The following is a 21,633-nucleotide window of genomic DNA, read 5'->3' as shown; positions in this document are numbered from 1 at the left end:
CTCGGCACTCAGGGCCATTGAGCAGTAAGGGTTCTTTATCGTTCCAGCGCCTACCCTGATATGGGACCTACGTTTTTAATATCCGAAAGACCCGTGACTTTCACTTCTGATGCCGAGCGCTTGGCGAAGGAACAGTCACTACCTATTTTTACGTCTTAGGTTTGACGCGGCGACGCGAACGAGAATCGAACCCGGACCACCCGATAACGAAGCGAACGCTCTACCACTTGGCTTCCGTGAACGGTGACATTGGTTCGAAGATTCAAAGTAAAAACTCCTTCCTCGTCCATATCAGTCGCTCCAATCCAAAAGTCACAGCAATTCCACCAGATCGACCAGTCAACTTATACAATTATTGCTGTTTTTTGAGGTCAATACCATGATTAAGCCTTCTGAGAAATACAAAATTCACCAAGCCCGAAGGGCTTGGTGAATATTGTACTTTGAATTTTATCGAATTTAAACGAAATTAATATGTTAGTATAAATTTTAGAATTTGTTTATGCTGATCTAATCTGTCACAAATTATTGATTTCGTTATAACAAATTCAACAAAATTGTTAAAAAATAAAACTAACGAATTTATCAGTTTGTTGTAGGAAATTATTTCTTTTAAACAAATAAGAATTTGCCACATCGATTATTTTTTTTTTATTTATAGAACCCAGATGAGATTCCTTATCTGTCTTCTAATTCTGCATTACTTTCTCCAATAAAACACTTTATATTTAGATTGGTATTTGTTAGCCTATACTGGTACGAGGGTTGTTCTAGAAAAACGCAAACTTTTTGAATATTTCATATAAACTGCCGGACGAAAATTCTTCATTTTATGAAAAATGTTGAGAAATGATTTATTCAGTCATTTTGGCTAAATAATATTAGGTTGTGATGTAAATATTCATGTACAAACAGCATTTAAAGGGTGTTAAATAACGGTTGTCGGCGCATGGTAGATTTTTGACTTTTAAAATTTGCATGATGTTTTTCTTTATTATCCGACTATACAGAAATGTAATGTGACTAAAATTAAACATTTAGAAACTTCATGATCTAGAATTCCTTTGTGGAAAAAATAAATACTCTGAATTATGAATAAGAAAGATATAAAGTTATATGCACAATCACTCTTAGTTAGATACTTCCAATTACGGTGAAGTCGGGCGATAATGCGGGGCACCAAAGTTCACTCAGTGCTGTATGGAGCGGGGTTTGACACCTGTTCATTCAGGGAAAAAGCTTTGAACCAGGGAAGGGCCAAAATAGATGTATCCCATGAAACATACACAGTTTTTGTAAATAGGGTACGAGCTTTGTGATTGGCAATGTTTACGATTCACCGGGTGCGTTCAATTGCTAAAGTCTGCTCACCACAACTGCACGGACTGACAATATACTGTGTGTATATTATGTGAAACTTAACTTCAAATATGTGTCCATGCATCTTTAAGACCTAACTGTCAAGGCTAAATACTCTGAGTGTGGTGAGTATATAGTTAATTGAGTGACTATAGTCTACACTGTGGGAATTGTTTTCAGAGCAGCCGACACAATGACCTTGTCAGCAAACAAGTAAAGGTCACAAGTACAATATATCATTAAATCTTTCTTAATGACGTTTTCACACACCATTTTGTTAGCAATTTTTTTCATACTGAATTATCTATGGATCTTTCTGTTTGTCTGGCCATGACGAGAAACATGCAGCGGGTGATACCAGCTAGCTTACATTGAAATCTTACTCCTCAGGAGTGTGTACATTTCACGGATGCGATAAATTTGCTAAACTCTGTACACAACACTAAATGGGAATAACGATATATTTGTGACGTGGTTTGCTCTCGAACATTTCTACTCTTAATATAATTACTTTTCTGGTTTAAAGTTTTAATATTTTTCATCATACACAATACGGCTGCCACTTTTTCTAAGTATTAAGAATCAAAGTAAAATGTGTAAGAGTGCAAGGATGTGTCAATCGAACACATTCAAAACTTTGAAGTTTCAATAACTTTTATATAAAATGATTTTTTATATATATTTTTGTGTGAAATGCTATTAAATTATATAAGTCGTAACATCATACAGAAAATATTAACTTCAAATCTGTGTCCATGCACCTCTTAAACATAACAGAACCAAAACCTGAATAATACTACTGTGAAATCATTAGATTTCGTGGTGACTCAATGTTTGTGGAATTCATGTGTAATGATTACGAATTAATGAATTAGGATTCCAAATTCGCATTTCTTCTTGTTGATATGAGTTACTGCTCGAAATTACGTCCCACGAATATGTAAAAACTTGTAAAAATTAAGGACATATACAACGTACCTTTGATAATTTTAAAGATATTCTTAATTGAAGATTATGCTGCCATCAGGTGTTAATAGGCCCAAAGAAAATATACCAAAAAATGTACATATGTTTAAGATATTTTGTTTATCTAAACTTGATTTAAAGGAAGTCTACAACACAATTTTTAGACATTAAAATGTTGCACATATTTCCTTTAAGTATTGAAACTATCCAGCTCTAGGGAAAAAGACAGTAAAGACAAAACTACGTTGTGAATGCCCTTAAGCAAGCTTAGAAATTTGACCCCCTAAGGACTTCGATGATTCCAAAGTTCTAAGTCTTGTTTTAAATAAATGAAGTCACTTAAGTTCACAAGTCCTGTGTCGAATATTAGATGAAAGATACAGGACAGGCACGACTTTTTTCGTTCTCTCCCTCACTCTAAGCACACCTTGTTTCTGTTAAAAAACAAAAAAAACTTCCTATTTTAATTATAACTTCATAAGAAGTCTTTATTTTGATAAAGAAAATTAATTGAACCCTAAAATAATTCGTATAAATAAACCTTTCAACGTGGTGTATTAACACCAACAGTTTATCTTTTGCAATGACGGAAAGGAAAAATCTTTCGGAAGTGAGTGTTGTTAAAAGTTATAATTTTAGATAAAGTCATTTCGAGTAGCTAAACGAGTACCAAAGGAAAGTGATTAATCCTCGATCATCACAAACTTGTACCAAAAGTGCGTTATTTGATGAGTTGCTTATTCATCTGCTCATATATATAATATATACTTGTTATCGTACATGTAAGTATGTTATTAAAGTGTTCTCGTTTTTATTAGATAAACATTGATGAAAAATCACATAATTAACCAGAAAAAAATATTTTAATTAATAACCGCTACAATTTTCAAAGTATGACATTTATCCAAGGAGCTTCGCTACCTTGATCCCCACCAGTGCTTTGTCCTGGACCCATTGGGGATTTTAAGGCGGCCTCCAGAACCCCTGTCTGAACGAAGTTACCCACCCCTCCCCCTAATCACAAGTCCTTTATCTGCACATGTTAATATATGACCAATGTTGACCAAGCGTCGTGCTAATGAAAAAAGGAAGTAAACAAAATTTCTGAAAAAAAAAAAATAAATAGAAAAAAAATCTGTGCCTGATTCTGTAAAACAAAACAAAGATTTTATTTTTTTATCTTCTGCGTTTTTTTAGACGGAGATTCATAGCAGATATCAATATCAACGTGATACGTCTAATCCTAATCAATATGACTTTTTAATTGATACTGTGGTCATAGGCAGCAGCTAACGGAGTCTAGCCAGAAGTAAATTTTGCGGTTCACAAAAGTATAGACTTTCAAGAGATTTAATATGAATGTGACAAGAGGAACAATAGTATTGTGTTTATTCTCTGTCTAACTTACTGTTTTCGAACTGGACTCATTCAACGTAGACCAACATCTACGCAATTGTGATACCCGTATATACGGATCTTGCCAATCATGTGACTTATGTCTCAACTAAGATTTTATTCCTTAAACCAATGTTTTTTTTTTTTAATTTCAATACACTGCATACATTCAATGAATACGAGAAATGCTAATCGATTACAAATTACATGTTGCTTAGGTTTGTTGCTTAAGCTGAAAACTTCAGAAAAGCATTCAGTAGTTAAAAAGGCGACTCGGTCGAGATATTCACCAGATTTAGGACTCAGACATGCGTTTAGTATATTCAACATTAGCTTTAAGAATAAATAGCTATCAAAGAATATATTATTTTAATTTTCTTAATTATCTTTTAATATGCACACTTTCTTTTTTCGCTTATATATTAAGCAAATAACGATGAATCCTTATTTAGACTTTCAATTTTGTTTAGAGATCAACATGAGTATTTCGGAAGTGCTCACATAATATTTCAAGTACTTATACAAATAAAACAGCAAGTGCTCTAAAAGGTCACAGAATATGCTAGATCTTATCTAGCAAAACTAAATAAAGAAATTAAACGATTAAATTCCAGTGAGTAGGAAGCGTGCTCATAATAAATTTCCGAAAACACTAGATCATAGATGTATTTTGTCGACGTAGACTATACATCGCGGTAGCTGCAACAAAGGCAGGTAATATTTATGCATATTTTTTTGGCTGGTATAATTAATGACTTACATATAGGTAATTTTATCACTCGATGTTTCATCACACGGGTCTTAATGATTTTTCTTTAGTGTATGAAAATGCATATAATGACCCGAATCTTAAATTAGTGGTTAGTTTAAGGTAGTTCGATCCCCAGGTTTATAAAATTAGCAGTTAAATAATCAAAAATGCTCATTAGAGTATCTTTGAATTCACAAACTTATGTAACTTTATCCACATTAATTCTTTAAAATTTAAGATTAAAGTTAATCATATTATATAGGGAAAATTTTCAGATTTTTCAGTTTATCTCCAATATTTATGCAGAAAAGGAGCATTGGAATATCAGCAATGCATTTCCTAATTTCAAATTAATCAACAAATATATTTTAGGTCATAAAATGATAGGCATCCAGGCATTCGGAGAAATTGTCATGATTTTTGTACTTATTTAGTATTTTTGTCTTCTATTTCCGTCGTGTATTCTATAATACATAGTGTAAAAGGCTTTTGCTATCATTGCAAGACACCATAAATCACTTCTTATTTCATATCATGCTAATAAGCATTGGTATCTAAGGCTGGGTTCAAGAAAACTGTAGTAATTCTTTTCCTTTTATAGGGCACAATTTTCAACTTCAATAAACCTTTTCTAAGACTTCCAAAAAGCTTGAATCTTATAAAGATCAATAAAATGAAAATTGTTGCATGAAAAAATTTCATTTTCAAGCTTCATTTTGATGCAATTCAAATTAAATATTAATTTTTGGAGTTTTCTTTCCTGGCTGAGGATCGGATATCCTTAATAAAAATATGTTGCAATTGCTACCAAAAATACTATAGTAAACTATAGTTAACTATAGTTTACGTTAGTAAATCAAAAGTTCCAAAAGTTTCACTATTAACATTAAATCAAAGTTCAAATTTTTCTTCATAGTAAATCAAAGTTCCAAAGTTTTCACTATGGTAAATCAAAGTTCCAAAGTTTTTACCATAGTAAATCAGAGTTCCAAACTTTTAACTTTGGTACTATAGTTAACTCTTGTTTACTATAGTATTTTTTGTTAGAAAGTCCACCCCAAACGTTAATTTCAGACTATTATTTCCTAACAATTTTTTTTAAAATTGCGTCATAAAATTCTATAAACACTTTCACAATCCTGTCTACAAATGAAAACAAATTAAACACAAAACATCAAGCTAATTAATGAAAACAAGAAGCCCATGGGCCTTATAGGTCACCTCAGCATCATGCAACAAATTTACAATGGTTGAATTTGGTTCATGTTTTAAACTAGACATCATGGCATTCACAATTTTCAAAGAGTCACTATTGCTAATTATAACTATACACTTATCATGTTTAGTTTGGTTACTTAATACCCATAGACAGAGTAGAGGAACAAAGAAAATACATTTTGACTTATCAGTAATATTCAGCAATAATCAGTAGTGCCACTGCCACAAATGAACTCCTGACCTTTGGTTCACATATTTCACAATTTTAGAAAAAAGCCCTAATGCTTATCAAAAGTGTTTGATGATACCAAGGAGACAATTTCAATCAATTAATTTATCTTCAGTATATTAGTAGAGCCCCCTACCTCTATGATACTCCTGACCCAGGGGCTTAAATTTCACTACTCTGTAAGAAGGACCCTTGCTCATCATAGCTATATATGTAGTTCATCTGCTTAGTACACAGGAGCAAAGAAGAAAATTTGCAAAGATTTTATGTGTTGTTACTATATAACCAATAAAGCACAGCCCTAACAGCAGAACTCCTGACCCTGGGGCCATAGAATTCACAATTTTGGAAGAGGCATTCTTTCTTATCATAACTATATACTTAGTTTATTTTTTTAATACAAAAATAGGGAAGAAGATTTTTAAAGAAATAAAGAAATTAGGCCAACAGTGTAACTGCTCTGTATCAAAGTATAGAGGAAGAGTTTTTAAGATTACATTTATTTTGTTTGATTTAGCCCTTAGCCACAGGTAGCCGCGACTATGAAATTGAGACGTTTTAATTCCATTCTATCCCTAGATGCAAAGTGCAAATTTGGTTAAAATTGTTGTACAAAAAAGTAAATGATCAAACGTTAACACAAAACACACAAGGAACGACCACGGGGAAACAATTAGTAAAAGGTCACCTGAGTATATCATATGAACTTAATACTTTTTTAACACCTAACCTTACAAGATATTTTACAGTTAAAGAGAAATTAAGATGAAGTAATTGTGAATCGTAATTGTATTTAGGAGAAACATAGTAGGGCGCAATGGCGAGAGTTTTACGTAAGTAATTAAAATCATATTTATTCAAATTTAGTTATATATATAACTGCAAAGTTACTTATATGTTAATGTGATTTGTATATTGTAAATAAAAAAGATAATGTTGTACAACATGAAGAAAATTTGGGATTACCAAAATTGTACAGCTTGACATACAATTCCATTAAAAGTGATTTATCACGGCATGATTTTAGTATCAAAATTTAAATGTGGCTATCATTTAATGAATAAATATGCATTATTGAAGCCGAGATTCAATTACCTGAAGAAGCAGTGTTCGTCAATCCTGGAAGTAACATCATACTAAAGGCCATATGGGATAAAACCAACTATCCTGCAGCGGCGACATGGATGCGATGGATAAAAAATATTTTTTTAAAGTTAGACACCAGTGGCCCAAAATATCATGAGTGTTTATGTCATAAGGAATCAGACACATTTGAATTGGTCATAAATGACATAGAACCTTCAGATGACGGCGTATATAGAGTGGAAGTAAGGCTATCAAGTGGTGCAGTGCGTTGCAAAGATATAGCGTTACATGTTTTAAAGGGTATGTAAAAGATATGCACATACATTAATTCAAATACTTTTACGAGAGAAGAATTCATATATTGACTTAAATTTTACTAGTAAAATTCATTACGAAAATGACCTTCTTTTTAGCTTCGGTCTCATATTAAGACAATTTACAAAATGAAAAAAATGTACTAATCTGAAGATTATGTTACAAGATTGATTGATTGTATATTATTCAACGTCCCTCTGGAGAAGTTTTCACTCATATGGAGACGTCACCGTATGTCGAGGAATGGCTTCAAATTCTGACCTTTACTCGGCACTCAGGGCCATTGAGCAGTGAGGGATCTTTATAGTGCAGACGCTTGCCGCTGACACGGGGCCTCGGTTTTATAAGGTCTCATCCAAAGGAGCCGCAACTTTCACTTCGAAGTACCGAGCGCATGGCGAAGGAACAGTTGCCACCCATTTTGACGACTAGGTCAGTCGCGGCCGAGATTCGAACTCACGAACTCCCGATAACGGAGCGAGCGCTCTACCAACTGAGCTACCGTGAACGGTTTATGTTACAAGACAAACGAGATTAATACGTCAGCTTTTTTAATGTCCGTTTTCCAATTTTTTTCCAACTTTTTGCCATCATCACCTGCGTATGGTGTGAATGTCTCCAACCTGCTTTCAGTTACAAAAAGATGTTATGCCCGCGATGGATATTAAAACTAAGCCAAGAAAAGCAATATTTCAGGTGTTCCAATAGTCCAAATATCATTATACAAACCTTGATTCAACTCATATGAGTTTGGCATAATTAATACCAGAGATCAAGATTTTTTTTTATAATAAAAAGAGGATATTCAATGATTTGTTGTTGTATACGGAATTTATTTCACGAGTATAAGACGGAATGATTCCTTTATATTTTCATGAATGCGAAGCACGAGTGAAAGTATCAAAAATCGTTTTTCATGAATGAAATAAATTCAATATACAACTATAAAACATTGAATTTTCTGCTTATTAAATTTTCCTTTATTTTACCTTAGCTTCTGTCATTTCATAACAAAGTGATACTGACTGTGACATCATAGTTGCACGATTGAGACGTACCTTAAGCTAAGCGATAGCAAGGTTGAAAAAAAGTATATAAATATGGATTTTAACATATTTTTCAGAAACTTTGACATTTTTAGTCTCTATCAGGGTCGTTTATTTTATGATTTTATCTTATAACTATTCAGGTAGTGATTTTTACAACAATCTTTCAGAAGGGAAGGTAAATGGAGATTTGTCAGACCTTTGATACGTATTCTGTTACACTGTGAAAGGATATCATTTGTATATCTAATCACACGATGACAGAATATCATTTGAATTTATTATCTCAGTTTTTCACTTATGAAAATGTAATCATTTCAAATTACCCCATTTTCAAGATCATCACTCATGTGTTTTAATATGCAACCTTGCATAATTTACAAATCACGAAAGTACAATAATCACATTTCACAAGTTAACATATCGCAAGTTTTCGAATAACACTTCACCATTGACATAACTTGCATTTACATTTTACACCTTTCAAATTATGTTGGATAATGTACGAATTGTGCTAGAACAATTATGATTTGCATGTACAGTTGACAAATTAAGTTTCAAATATGTATATTAAAGGAATTGCAGAATTGGAATTCTGAACCGGTTCGCTTTCCATAGATATTTGTACCTTTTTGCCATGGTATCTATTACAAAATACTAAGTATGTAAGGAAAACGACTAGACCTCACTGTATACGCAGGGGTAATAAGGAAGCATACAGAATATTATACCTTGACTAAATCAGTGATTCATTATGATGTCATAGTAGGCGAGATGACGTCAATTAAAGAACACAAGTTTTCGTAATATTGGTATTTAGAGATGTAATTTCAGGGAATAAAGCGTACTTACTCTTTAAAAGCAATTTTTTCCACTTGATAAATAAAAAATAAACATATTTTAGAAATAACAGGTTAAAAAAATGTAATTACAATTTTATGTAACTGAATTCTAATCGATTATGCAATTGATAGGTAGGTTGACGCCCTCATAGTGTGTTTTTGACGTTATGCTAAAGAAATGGAGCTCTTAAGAAATGGGTAATGAAATTGTTATTTAAAAAGGAATAAGCATACACTCTCGAAATTTAAATGTAGAAATTCAAGAATATCTCCAATATTTTTATTATGTTTTCATATAAATCTTTTGTGCCCATTACATTTTGTAGTACTCTATAAAAACGGGAAAATTCGTTACTTTTTGTATTTTGAGATGCCCCCTACGGTAACTAGACGCTGGAATTTTGTGTTTCTTACATATAATGTACAATATAGTATAAACTATATACTATAGTTTTAACAAAAAGCATATTGTATTTTTTGTATAATATGCTTTAAAGTGCAAGAAAGTGGCTCTTTTCTTTATAATCCTTAGTAAATATACCTGTAATTTGAAACGGTTCCCTAAGAATACCTGGACGGTATATTTTCCCCAAACTTGGCATTGAAGTAAATGTAACTTATATATGGTATAAAAATGAAGAGTTAACCTATTGTAGTTTTCAAACAATAAAACCCCAGTCGGCTCCCTTAACTCCAGAAAATGAATAGAAACGTGTAAATATTAACAAAAATAATTATGCTATATTTTTGTTATGCTGTATCTGTCAATTTGATTAAAATTTGCCATCGATGACGTCATATGTGTACACCCAGTACTGTATCTTGGGAATTGATCATGTCGTGTTAAAGGCATTTGGATACGAAGGCATGTAAAATGATATGTGAAATAGATTTTAAAAGCAAATATCGTGAATATAATGCAAAATTTATATTGAGTTCAGTTAATTAAACAGGTACTCTAGATTCCTTTATTTTTAGCGATTTATCATTATTACTTATTATCGCCATATGGCTTTTAAACATCAAATTGCGAAAATATTTATTCGTGAAAGGGCAGTCGATAAAGAGGATTTACACTGATTTCATCAACATAAAAATTGAAGCGAGAAATTTTATTTCACGAGTGATGCTTCTCGTGGAATTATGCGATAATAAATTCCTCGCGTTTAATTAGGAATTTACAGTGTCCTAATTTATTTTTATCGATTATATTAAGAAACATTTCACTATTAATAGAAGTAATGCCGTGGTGGTTGTTCACGTCTTTGCATTAGACATTTTTTTTTTATCTTTATGAAATAGTTTACGTTTATGAGCGGTTTTGGTTAATTATCTAAAATAATTTTCTATAAAAAGTCTAAAATTTCCGAGAAATGATTTATATGCTTCCTTAGCATACCTGCATACTTGGTAATAAGGCATGACTGAGACCAATATTTCAGTGTTGTAATGATGTTAAAGATTTTCCACTTTCAAAGTAGAATTCTTTTGTGTATTTCCGTAAGCAAACATAAAAAAATGACCTTAGTCAAATAAACAATATTTCGAAAGTGTCAGTAAAACTTAAAGTTATGTTCAAAAAGCTAAAATATTTCAATTAAATAATGCAGAATTGAACTTTCTGCGTTACAGAGAATGCGATGCCATTAGAAGAGAGGCCCTTCAAATTACATTAGAGAGATACCTTACTTCAAAGAATTCTGACCTTGCAAAACATCTTAAAAACAACGAACACCTTCTAAAATCAAAGTTATCGCCGTTTGAGAAGATTGCCCTTTATCCAAGTAAGTGAATATTAAATAAGGTCTTTAATAAAAACTTGTAACTTTTAAGGTCTTTCATAAAAACGTTTAACTTTCAAGCATGGAAAAATATTAGCGACTACCCTGTATATTGTATCATATTTTTGTGCCTATTTTATCTTATTTCAATTATATATTGGATTAACATTTCATTTCTTTTAGGTAATGGATCCCTCGTCTCTTTAATGAATTTAGACCTTTCAATTCTTTACAAACTCCTGAGAAACACGACAAATATGCAGGCACCAAAGAAGAAATGGAATAATGTACCTTCTTTGGAAAGTAACGAGGAAGGAGACCACGTTGAACGGATACATCAATACCGAAATTTTATATCTCACAACCAAAGTATAAAAAAACTCTCTGACGAAGATTTTGAGGAACGGTGGTTCGATTTAACTCTGGTAAACAAGTTATTAACATGCACTCAATATTTAGTACATGTACACACGCACACACAAAAAAAGTACTAAAGTACTCATGGGAGTTGAACATTGTTATCTGAAAGATCTCACGGGAAGTATAGGAACAGTTTCATGCTTTCAGATTCAAGTCAGCTAGAACTGATTTGTTAGAGATACAACACGAAACATTAAAAATAATTTCTATTACATTTGAATAGCCAGGATCATGGGACTGCTCTTAAATTAGCTGCAGAACTGTAGCTGTCAGAAAAAAGATTTTGACAGACCGTAGAGCTACAGTGCCATCCAGTGAAAAAAACTGTATGTTTATTGCGCACGAACAGTTAAGTTTAGTTCTGGATTTATTCTTTCTAATTCTTACCTCAACAATTTGACCAAACCAAACAAACAACCCCCACCACCAAAAAAATAATTTTTCTAAACTCGAAAATGCTATTTCATGGGTAGGTTTCAAACTTCTTTCAGTACCATTTCTTATTCTAACTTAAACACTACCCTTATATTTCTGAAGCATTTGAATAAAAACGCTCACTACTCTCTTTAGAATATGTGTATAAGATATTTGGTCACAAGAAAAAAACAAACAAACACTCTTTATATTCGATGTTACCATCGCCAGACACTAGATTGTCATTTTTCTTCCTCTGATTAAAATAAGTATTTGCTATTCTCTTTTGGGTATGAATGTTTCCTTTCGGACATAATAATTAATTTTTATAGAACTCCGTGCTTATCTATTTTATCAAATGTATCTATCTTTATAACTTAATCATCAGGTTTTGTTATTCCCTATTTTTAAATTTCCTTTCTAGTAATTTCTATATAGAGGTAAGTATCTGAATACTTTACATTTTCTTCGTATTGCGTTCGATAATTTTTCAATTATATTGAGACACTACCACTTGTCGATGGAGCCAGCTACATGTAAGTCTACAAATGTTTACCTATACACGGCACTCAAACTCAATGAGTAGTGAGGGATCGTTTTGTGCAAGCACATACTGCGACATGGGATTTCGGTATATATGGTCTCATCAAAAGAGTTTATCTCCAAATGCATCCAACAGGTTTCGAACCTGCGAAGTAAGGATCAATTAACACCTTACTTTGAATCTCTAGAGCAAAATCTTTTAACAACTGCGCCACGCGAGTGACACTTAAAGTTTATGATTTTGATTTGATTCAAATGTAATTAAAATCAGACATAGTTTAACGAGCTACTACAAGAAAAAAAAAGCAGTTGCAATCATGAGAAACGATCTTTCTCACAGATCGATCATTGGGATTATTATACCATTGTGACCGTGCATATACGCATGTATTCATTAATTTCAACTGTTTGAATTATATAATAAAATCAAATGATATATTTTATAAGGTAACTCTGCAATGCAAGTACATACACATTTTTCAAGTTCAGACATGGTGTTGTACACGAGACCAACTGAATGCTGATAAACTCATGAAATACCAACAGATCATTTTACTTGTCAGAGCAAAGAAATGTCTGACAGTGATATTTTCCATAGTATTTTTTTTTTAAGTAACGTTGTTCTGTCTCTTTATTGCTGAAACAAATTGAAAGAAGTTCGGTTAAACCTTAGCGTTCCTTTGACCTTACATCTTTGTTTACATCTCTATATTTAGACAATAGCAACATTGTCAAACCAGTTAGACCAGTTGTTGCTCCTTTGATGACCTCGCACTTTTTGTAATGGAGCGTAGTGGAGTCAGCCGAGGATTGCCGAATGATAGATGACGGGACTTTTTTTCATACGGAAATCAAAATTTATGTGTCATTTCTCAAGAGAGATGACAAAAATATGCTATTTTAATTAAGCTAAATTAAATTCTTTTTCATTTACTTTCAAATCATTTATGAAAATTAGATAAATTCAGAAAAATGAGATGGACTATTTTTATTGCGGAAGTTTCTTCGAGTTCATATAGACTGGTGCGAGTTTGTATTGAATATCACAGGGGAGTAAATTGGCCGACACAGAAACACCACGACAGCCGCTATATAATTCATTGTAAGATTACTGCGCTAGAAATTGCGTGACAACCTAGGGAGTCTGAACATAGTTCAACTCCCAAAAACCCAACACTTATTGATTTGGCAATATGCGTTTTTTTGGACCGATACAGAGTCAAACTTCAGCGGCAGTTATGCCGAAAGAAAAAAAAATGGTTTGAGGGGTCAAAAAGCTATTCAAAATAATCTTAAATTTTTCAAAACTACTAGACATCACACTAGTTGTTAGTTTTGGTCAATTCTACAGATTCAGCTTTTTCGGACTTCTTTGCCTATAAGTGTAACGTAATAAAAAAATATGCCTAACTTATGTTCCACTAAAAATAAAAAAAGATATGAAGCTTTATTGTCATTGTGTATATAAACAGTCTAGGATATGCGATTAAATGCGTGACATTTTAAAAAACAAAAGTTATAAAATCCTGAATATATTAGACTGACCCACGTGATTAACATTGATGAATCGAAAATATTCTGTTAGAATCATGCTCATTAAGTAGTATGTCCTTTAACTGAATGTCACTTGTTCATTGTATGTAATTTTTCCGTTTTTTTTATCATTTGCGATGAAGAGTGGCAGAATTTGTCGTGAAATATTTTCTACGGTAGTGAAATTAATTCAGTCATTTCCCAGCACTTTACAAGTACAGAATAATACGCTAACTGACTTAGTAAGAAACCGTTTACAATATTTTTGTTTTTCACTTGTGCCAATGCATTTTTTGTGCATCATTAAGAAAATTGGTTTGTCAGTCATATCAACACAGCCAATGCGTTGTATAAACTATTAAACACATTTTCACATATTGACTGCTCCTTTATACATGCAAAAATTATATCTGTTATGCACATCTTTGACAGATTAAAAGAAAGGGCTCTAATATTTAACATGTTTATTAGTGACAAGACTTTTCTTAATAATCTATGATTTCTGACTCTTTGACCTTGACTATAAAGTTTGACCTTTTCAAAAATTTTATATTTCCTTTAAACCGTGAAATGAGAAGAAACAGGGTTTTCATATTTGCCATGTGTGGTTACTGTGACAAAAGCATGCTAAAAATTTGACCCTGACCTAATTTTCAAAACAAATCAGTTAAATAACTATTTTTGAGTGACATTCATATTTGACAGAATATGTCATTAGTGATGGCATCTTTCTTTCTTAAACATCGAAAGCGGGGGACCAAACTTCTTTGAATTTGCTTGTTTTTCTGCTTTGACATTTGATAACTATTTTTTATATTCGTTTATATTTTGATTACATTTTTAATATCTGTTCCCATGTCTTGTAAAAATCTCTTGCTATCCAAACTTATGTTTCTTATGTGAACTTTAAATAAAATACATTGATCATCCATTTGTGCAAAGTACATTAGATATAGGCATCAATGAAGAGAAAGTTTTTTTTTTTTTTTTTTTTTGAAATGCACATCCTATGCATCAAATTTGCACTTTGTAAGATTTACATGTGATTAACAAAACAACATTTGACTAATTTTGAGCAAACTTGTTTGAATGAGAGTACATGTAATCCTAGTTAAAATTAACCCAGATTACACCATTTTCCTTTTAACGCTTAAAAAAAAATTCTTTTCTTTTCTCATAGTTGACTTTCGATTAAGTAATGTATGAATACAGTAATTTATGAATAATTTTGTACTTACAGGCAATAGATAGACTAAGTCAAGGAACATTGAGAAAACGCTTATGCCAGTTAAGAAACAAAAAATTTGAACAAAGGAAAGTGCCAAAGGTTTACGGAAAACAAATTAGCAAAGGTAAATCAATTAAATAAAAGCTGCATTTGGGGCAACTGCTTTTTGTGGATATTAAATTGTTTAAATCCATAATGACTGAAAATCCGATGCTATGAATTATTTCTAGGAATGTAGTTAATATCTTTTAGGTATTTTCTTCAATCAAGAACGAAAAGCAATTGGCATATTGTGTCAATTATAAATGTCATTCAAAAATATCAATCTGTTTTGATTTGTAGAAAAAATACTTCTAGCTGCAAATAATTATTATTTGGTCGAGCATAGATTTTAAACATATTTTTGGGTATGTTGAATCCAAAAAAAATGTGATTGCTTCTACCCAGTCTACCCTCTGTCGTTCCCTGACATACCCTGACCTCCCTGTCCAAACCTGTCGTCCCTTGTCTTCTCCCTGCCTACCCTGACTTCGCCTGTCGTCTCAATATGTACGGTCTTAAAACGTCAATAGCTTTTTTTGAAACGTATACTATTTTGATCGAAAAAAAATGGTTCTCATACAAGGAGGAAAATATCTTTTCAACGGCTGAAAAGTGGACACGCAAAAAAAAAAAAAATGGTGTAAAGGTCAAAATGGCAATTCAACATAGCGGACATCGAATTTTTCTATTTGTTTTTAAATGTTGCTCAAACAGGAAAATGAAAGTATGAATATCTCACTGAGTGCAATGAAAATATAAAATGATAAAAGAAGTCTATCATTTTTACCTTTATTTGGAAAATGTAGTAGTTTCTACACTAAATTCGAATTTTCTCTGATTTATTCGTCTTTTGTTGTTTCTATATTCTGTTTTATTCAGAATTTTACATTTGCAAATATCCATACACTGCAAATAAGTGTTTTTTCTCCGCATCACACATTTTAACAACAGAATGATGGTGCAGCTGTGAGTTATGAGTCACATTTTTTGAAATTTATACTACATGTATTTTGATCGAAAGAATTGGTTCTCATACATGGATAAAAATGTCTTTTCAACAGCTGCAAAGTGAACACGGTGCCTCTGCCTGAAATAAAATAAACCACGGCTTAGAAGTCAGTGACAATGACAATAGGTACATGTATCTTGCCTGTTTATCCTAAATCATTGGTAAGCTATCAACGGCTAGAAAAACCGTGTTAGGTTTTCGAGAATATCATATATTTTTTATATCGAAATAAAGGAGAAGTTTCAAATTAGCAATTGACGGATTAAGTAACTGTAAATCAAGTTTTATTCGCGTGCAAAAAATATTCACGAGTTTCACGACTGATTTAGATTCGCGATCATTATTTGCCGAGAAATATATAATTTTGTTTTATTATTTGTAAGGATTTTTTCATCTGTCGCGACGATAGTCTCGGACTGTTTTCAAATGAACGAATCGCGAATTAAAGCTTATGCAAATGATAGTAGGTTTGCAGTCATGCATAATGAGTCGATTTTTTTATATCCATCAAGGAAGAAAAATCTTTAAAAGTTGTTTTAAAATGCTTAAAATTACTTTGAAGTATATTAGAGTGAAAAACTGTTTATATAGAATGAAACGATATCATAAATTTTTGAAGATATAATTATTAATATCTATTTTTATTTCTTACTTCGTAATTTATTTTATTCAGGTATAGATTTATCCTTCTTTTTATTTAATTTTTAAATTCACTCAAAAACGAATACCAATGCATACGCAGGGGGAATAAGGAAGCATACAAAAAATTCTACCTTGACTAAATCAGTGCTCCATTATGACGTCATAGTAGGCGAGATGACGTCAATTTTAAAACACAAGTTTTTGTAATATTGGTATTTAGAGCTGGCTGTAATTTAACTCTTGAAAATGAATTGAAACGTGTTAACATTAACAAAAATAAAATGCTCTTATTTTGTAATGCTGTATTCTGTCAATTTGATTAAAATCTACCACCGATGACGACATATGTGTATATCAAGTAACTTGGGAATTGATCATGCCGTGTAAAGAGAATTTGGCTAATACGGCATGTACAAAGACACGTAAAATGGGGTTTTACAGCAATTATTGTTAATATCTTGTGATATTCATATGGAGTTCTGTTAATAAAATAGGTATGCTAATTTATTTTCATCGATTTTATTCTTTTTCAAAGACAGTCAGCTATACAAGTATCCCGGTCGGCCTTTCCTCCATAATTTGTGACAAAATTAATGCAACAGAACAACAATAAGCTGAATATTTCAAAACATAAAATGTGTACGTATGGAAAGTGTGCCTCCTAAAATAGTTGGAAAGTGCTGCTAGAATCCCGAGTTAAGCAAGTTAAGCATCTTTACGAAAAATCAGGGTTCATATGTAAAAAATTCAAAACATCTGGTAAGGTTTCCTTCGAATGGATGGAATAATTATTTTACTAACGGGACAGTTGGATTCTAGCAGCTATTTGTAGGCAAAATAGATGTTTTTCAACGACATTATTTACTCAAAGAAATTATCAAACTCCGGGGTATTGTTGTTCTGTTAGCTTTTTTATTAAGGAAAATATCGCTATTAATAGAATTCACGTGATTCCGTGGTGGTGGTGCACGTCATTGCTTTAGACACTCTTTCATCTTTATGCATCAGATAATAAAAATTCTCGTTTATCAGCGGTTTTGGTAAATTATCAAACTTAATTTTCTATAAAAAGTCTAAATTTCCCGAAAAATGACTTATATGCTTCCTTAACATACTCGCGTAGATTTCATGATTTATTCCAGAGTATCTTAATTTAGTTCTTTTATTTAAACAGTCAGTACGCTAAAAGCTGTTTTAATAAAAAAGTTAAAAATAGATAAACAGTTTATAAAAAAATTGATATGCCGTCAGGCTCTACAAGATTAACTGGTAAATTATTTTTCTTCAGGATCGATGCATTTCTTTGCTGTTTTATTTTTCTGAAATGTTACCAAACTTAATCAATCAATATAAATCATAGAAAGTATACAGAGGATTAAGTTAACTGAAGGCATTATTTTTTTTTACTTATGTCTAAGCCTATATGTTCTCAAAACGTTAGAGTTTTCAGGGCTATGGCATCTTTCACTCTTAATTTTCATTAAAAGAATGTTGGTCCAAAAAAATGTCAGTGGATGACATGGGGAAAGTAAGGACAACTACAGGGGACGACAGGGTGTGAACAGGGGGTAGACAGGGAGTTCAGATAATGACCGGGGACAACAGGGAGTGGACAAGGTAGTCAGGGACAACGACAGGGAATCAAAGGAGAAAGTCAGGGAACAACAGGAAAATGTTAGGGACTGACAGGGGAAATTACAGGGGATTTTTGGAATAATTAATTCAGTAGATCAACTCGTAGCATCAATTATGATTTAAGGTTCACTTGTTTATACAAATGTAGTTTGCTTTTTTAAAGTTTCTCTTCTTGTGAAGAATTATATAACTCGAGCTATCAGTAGATATTTGTAGAATGTTGAGTTGAGAAGATACTTTGTAGCAAAAAGTATCTTATATATTCATGTAAAATACCTGATTATCTTTTGATTTGCTTGTTATTACATATGGCATATATTTTCAGATCAACAAATAGAAATCATATCGAAATGGCAGTTGCAGGACAACTTATTTTGCGGGGATATTCGATCTGTTGAAAAAGCTTTTAAGTTGATAAAAGAAGAAAGCATGGTTTTGATAATTGGTGGAAATGGATCTGGAAAGACTGCTACAGCAAGACATTGTGCGCTAAAACTTGCAAAGGAAGGACGGAAGGTTGTGCCAATCGAGGATGTAAGAGAAATTAATTCCATAGGTAATAATGAAAACTGTGTTTTTGTACTCGATGATCCTGTAGGCATTTTGGGTCTCGATGAAAGAAAAATTGAAGATTTAGAGCACAATCGCACTGATGTACTACAAGCATTTTACTATGGCCTCCATAAGCTCATAGTAACTTGTCGAAAAATAATATACAATGAAGCAAAACATTATCATGTTTTTGACAGTTACAGTGTTGTGGACATTGACGATGAAGACCTTGCTTTAAACAAAGAAGAAAAAGAAAAACTTATAAAAACATACGAAATCGAACAGTTTATTGAATCATCTTCATTAGAAGAAAAAACTTTCATGTTTCCATTAATGTGCTACATGTTGTTCAGAAAGAAAATGGATGCTTCTGATAATGAAACACCTAAAAAAATTTCAAATCTTCGCGAATTTCTTTTAATGCAGTTAGATATCATGGCTAGATCAGAGAAGACGAAAGTGCAATATGCATCCTTAGTACTTCTCATGATTGCGAAAAACAATTTAACGGACGTAATCTTAAACAACTATGAACTTTTAAGAGCTATCTTTGATAAATGTAAGATTTGCGAAAAAATTCCAAATAGAACAGAGATACTACAAAACCTTGAATATTTAGAAAATACCTATGTAGTTCAGAGAAAATTGGGATTCACATTTCTTCATCATTCATTTTTTGAAATCGTTGCCTTTCATTTCGGCGCAAGAAAAGACAATCAAAATTTGATCCTTCAACACTTAGACGTAGAATATATCGCAAACAATACCTTTATAGATAACGATGAAAACTGTGCTGACGATCTGAAAGTTAAAATTCACCCTGAAAATTATAAGGAATTTTGCCGCACGTTATGCCGCTTTCTTCGGGAAATTATTTATTCAAAACAGAGCTGTACTTCTGCTTATCTTATTTTCAGTCATAATTGTTGGAGTAATGAAAGCTTCCACAAAGTCATGTTTGAAGAGACTGGTCAGAAGAATGTCATAGATTTGTTTTCAAAATCGTATAAAGTGTCGATAGCAAAAGCTAAAGCAATCGATCAGAAAAGAGTCAGTTCAGGTCCTCAAAAACAAGATGCTTTAGAAGATCAGAAGTACGGACCTTTCGAAGTATCAGAAGATGGTAAAATCAAACTTATTGATTGGATTGTGTGTAAAGGGCATTTGCCGTTTCTCCAATTGATCATATCTAAATCATCAAATTGGTTTGATCGTTTTGATTTTTGGGGAGTTAGAAACCCAGTAATAAACCCAGAACGTCTTTTCTGGCTTTCTATCTACAGCAAGGATAAAAACATGTTCTTGTATGCACTTTCTCGAATGAATGAGATACATTTTGAGAAGTGTATCAATACAACCTCTGCCTCTTTGCAAAAGCCGCTAGCTCTTGCCTGCTCATTAAGTGCCTTTGAAATTGCAAAACTCCTCTTAGAGGAAGGCGCCAGTATTAATGAGCGCAATTCAAATGGAGAGACCCCTTTATTCCTTTCTGTGAAAAATGATTCAGAGGAATTTACAAGTCTTCTTTTAAAAAAAGGTCCTCTAATCAACGAAAATACTAAAAATCTTTGTCCATTCACAGCTGCGAGAAAAACTAAAAACGAGAAAATTTTAAGATTACTTATTGAAAAATCTGACCCTAAAAGCAGGGCTTATGATGGAAAAACACCTTTACATCTGTCTATAAAATGTAGATTTTATGATGTTTCTGAAAACTTAATAAATGGTGGTGCTGAAGTTAATGCATTAGACAATAAACGTCAAACACCGCTGCATATTGCATGCAAGAGGAAAAACGGAAGTGAAACCAAAGAAGATTATGGGCAATACGTAAAGATGGCTTCAACTCTTGTAACCGAGTGCGACACTTCCATCAAGGATATTATGGAAAGACTTCCGTTACATATAGCATGTAAAAATGGAAACCTTGAAATGGTGAGGCTTGTGTATAGTGCAAAATACTTAAATGTTAGCGATAAAGATGGCAAAACCCCGAACGATTATGCAGAGTGGAGCGCAAATGACAAATTGTGGAAATATTTACGTAGAAAACAAGTTTTAAGATAGTTATTTTCTTTACATGAAGCTATTTTTAAAAAGTACTGTGTAACATATGCTTATATTAAAAATGCCAAAAATAATAAAGGTACATTTAAAATTGATTTGTTTGCTTTCAAAATGTTAATGAATTAAAGAAATTAACCTTATAAAAATTTAAGCTGTTGTTGCGATGTTCAAAAACTGAACTTTCCTAGAAAACCCCTTGAACTGATTATAAAATTTTGTAAAAACAGAATTATTTTTTCTATAAAAAATATTAAAATTATTTTTGAATAAATATTAATGGCAGATGAGCATTGGGCACGTGTGGGAATAAGAAAAATAAACCATTTTTTTTCAAAATTTATTTCATGAAGAAAATTAAATGCAGAAATACATTTGATTCCAATCATAAACTCTTTTGTAAGCACGTCCCACGGGTGTAGGACCTGGATACTATTGAACAGGCTTCCATATTCAAGTTCTAATTTGTTCTCGTTGTTCTTTTACAGCATTAGTCAAATAATCTTTCAGATGGCGTTTGTCAAATATTTCAGCGTAGATATTTTCCAGACAGTTCAGTCAAT

General features: G+C 32.1%; 2 protein-coding genes across 2 annotated transcripts in view; both read left to right on the top strand.

Annotated features, from left to right (window-relative positions):
* The first annotated feature begins 4,325 nt into the window (after positions 1-4,325).
* The window catches only part of LOC134273969 (uncharacterized), a 120,235-nt gene continuing 102,927 nt past the window's right edge, over positions 4,326-21,633 (top strand). Inside the window, exon 1 of the mRNA XM_062756196.1 lies at positions 4,326-4,434. The gene's annotated coding sequence lies outside the window, so the exon portion shown is untranslated. The remainder of the gene's footprint in view (positions 4,435-21,633) is intronic.
* On the top strand, positions 10,817-21,168 carry LOC134273967 (uncharacterized). The gene is made up of 4 exons (XM_062756195.1): positions 10,817-10,991; positions 11,172-11,413; positions 15,139-15,250; positions 18,780-21,168. Exons 2-4 carry the CDS (start codon positions 11,195-11,197, stop codon positions 21,071-21,073), a joined length of 2,625 nt encoding a protein of 874 aa, XP_062612179.1. The 5' UTR covers positions 10,817-10,991; positions 11,172-11,194; the 3' UTR covers positions 21,074-21,168.

Source organism: Saccostrea cucullata, unplaced genomic scaffold, assembly GCF_032062105.1.
Source record: "Saccostrea cucullata isolate Sc308-1 unplaced genomic scaffold, CSIRO_AGI_Scuc_v1 ctg202, whole genome shotgun sequence".
Classification (NCBI taxonomy): Eukaryota; Metazoa; Mollusca; class Bivalvia; order Ostreida; family Ostreidae; genus Saccostrea; species Saccostrea cuccullata.
The sequence above is the reverse complement of the archived record's forward strand: the minus strand, read 5'-3'. Positions and strand labels throughout refer to the sequence as shown.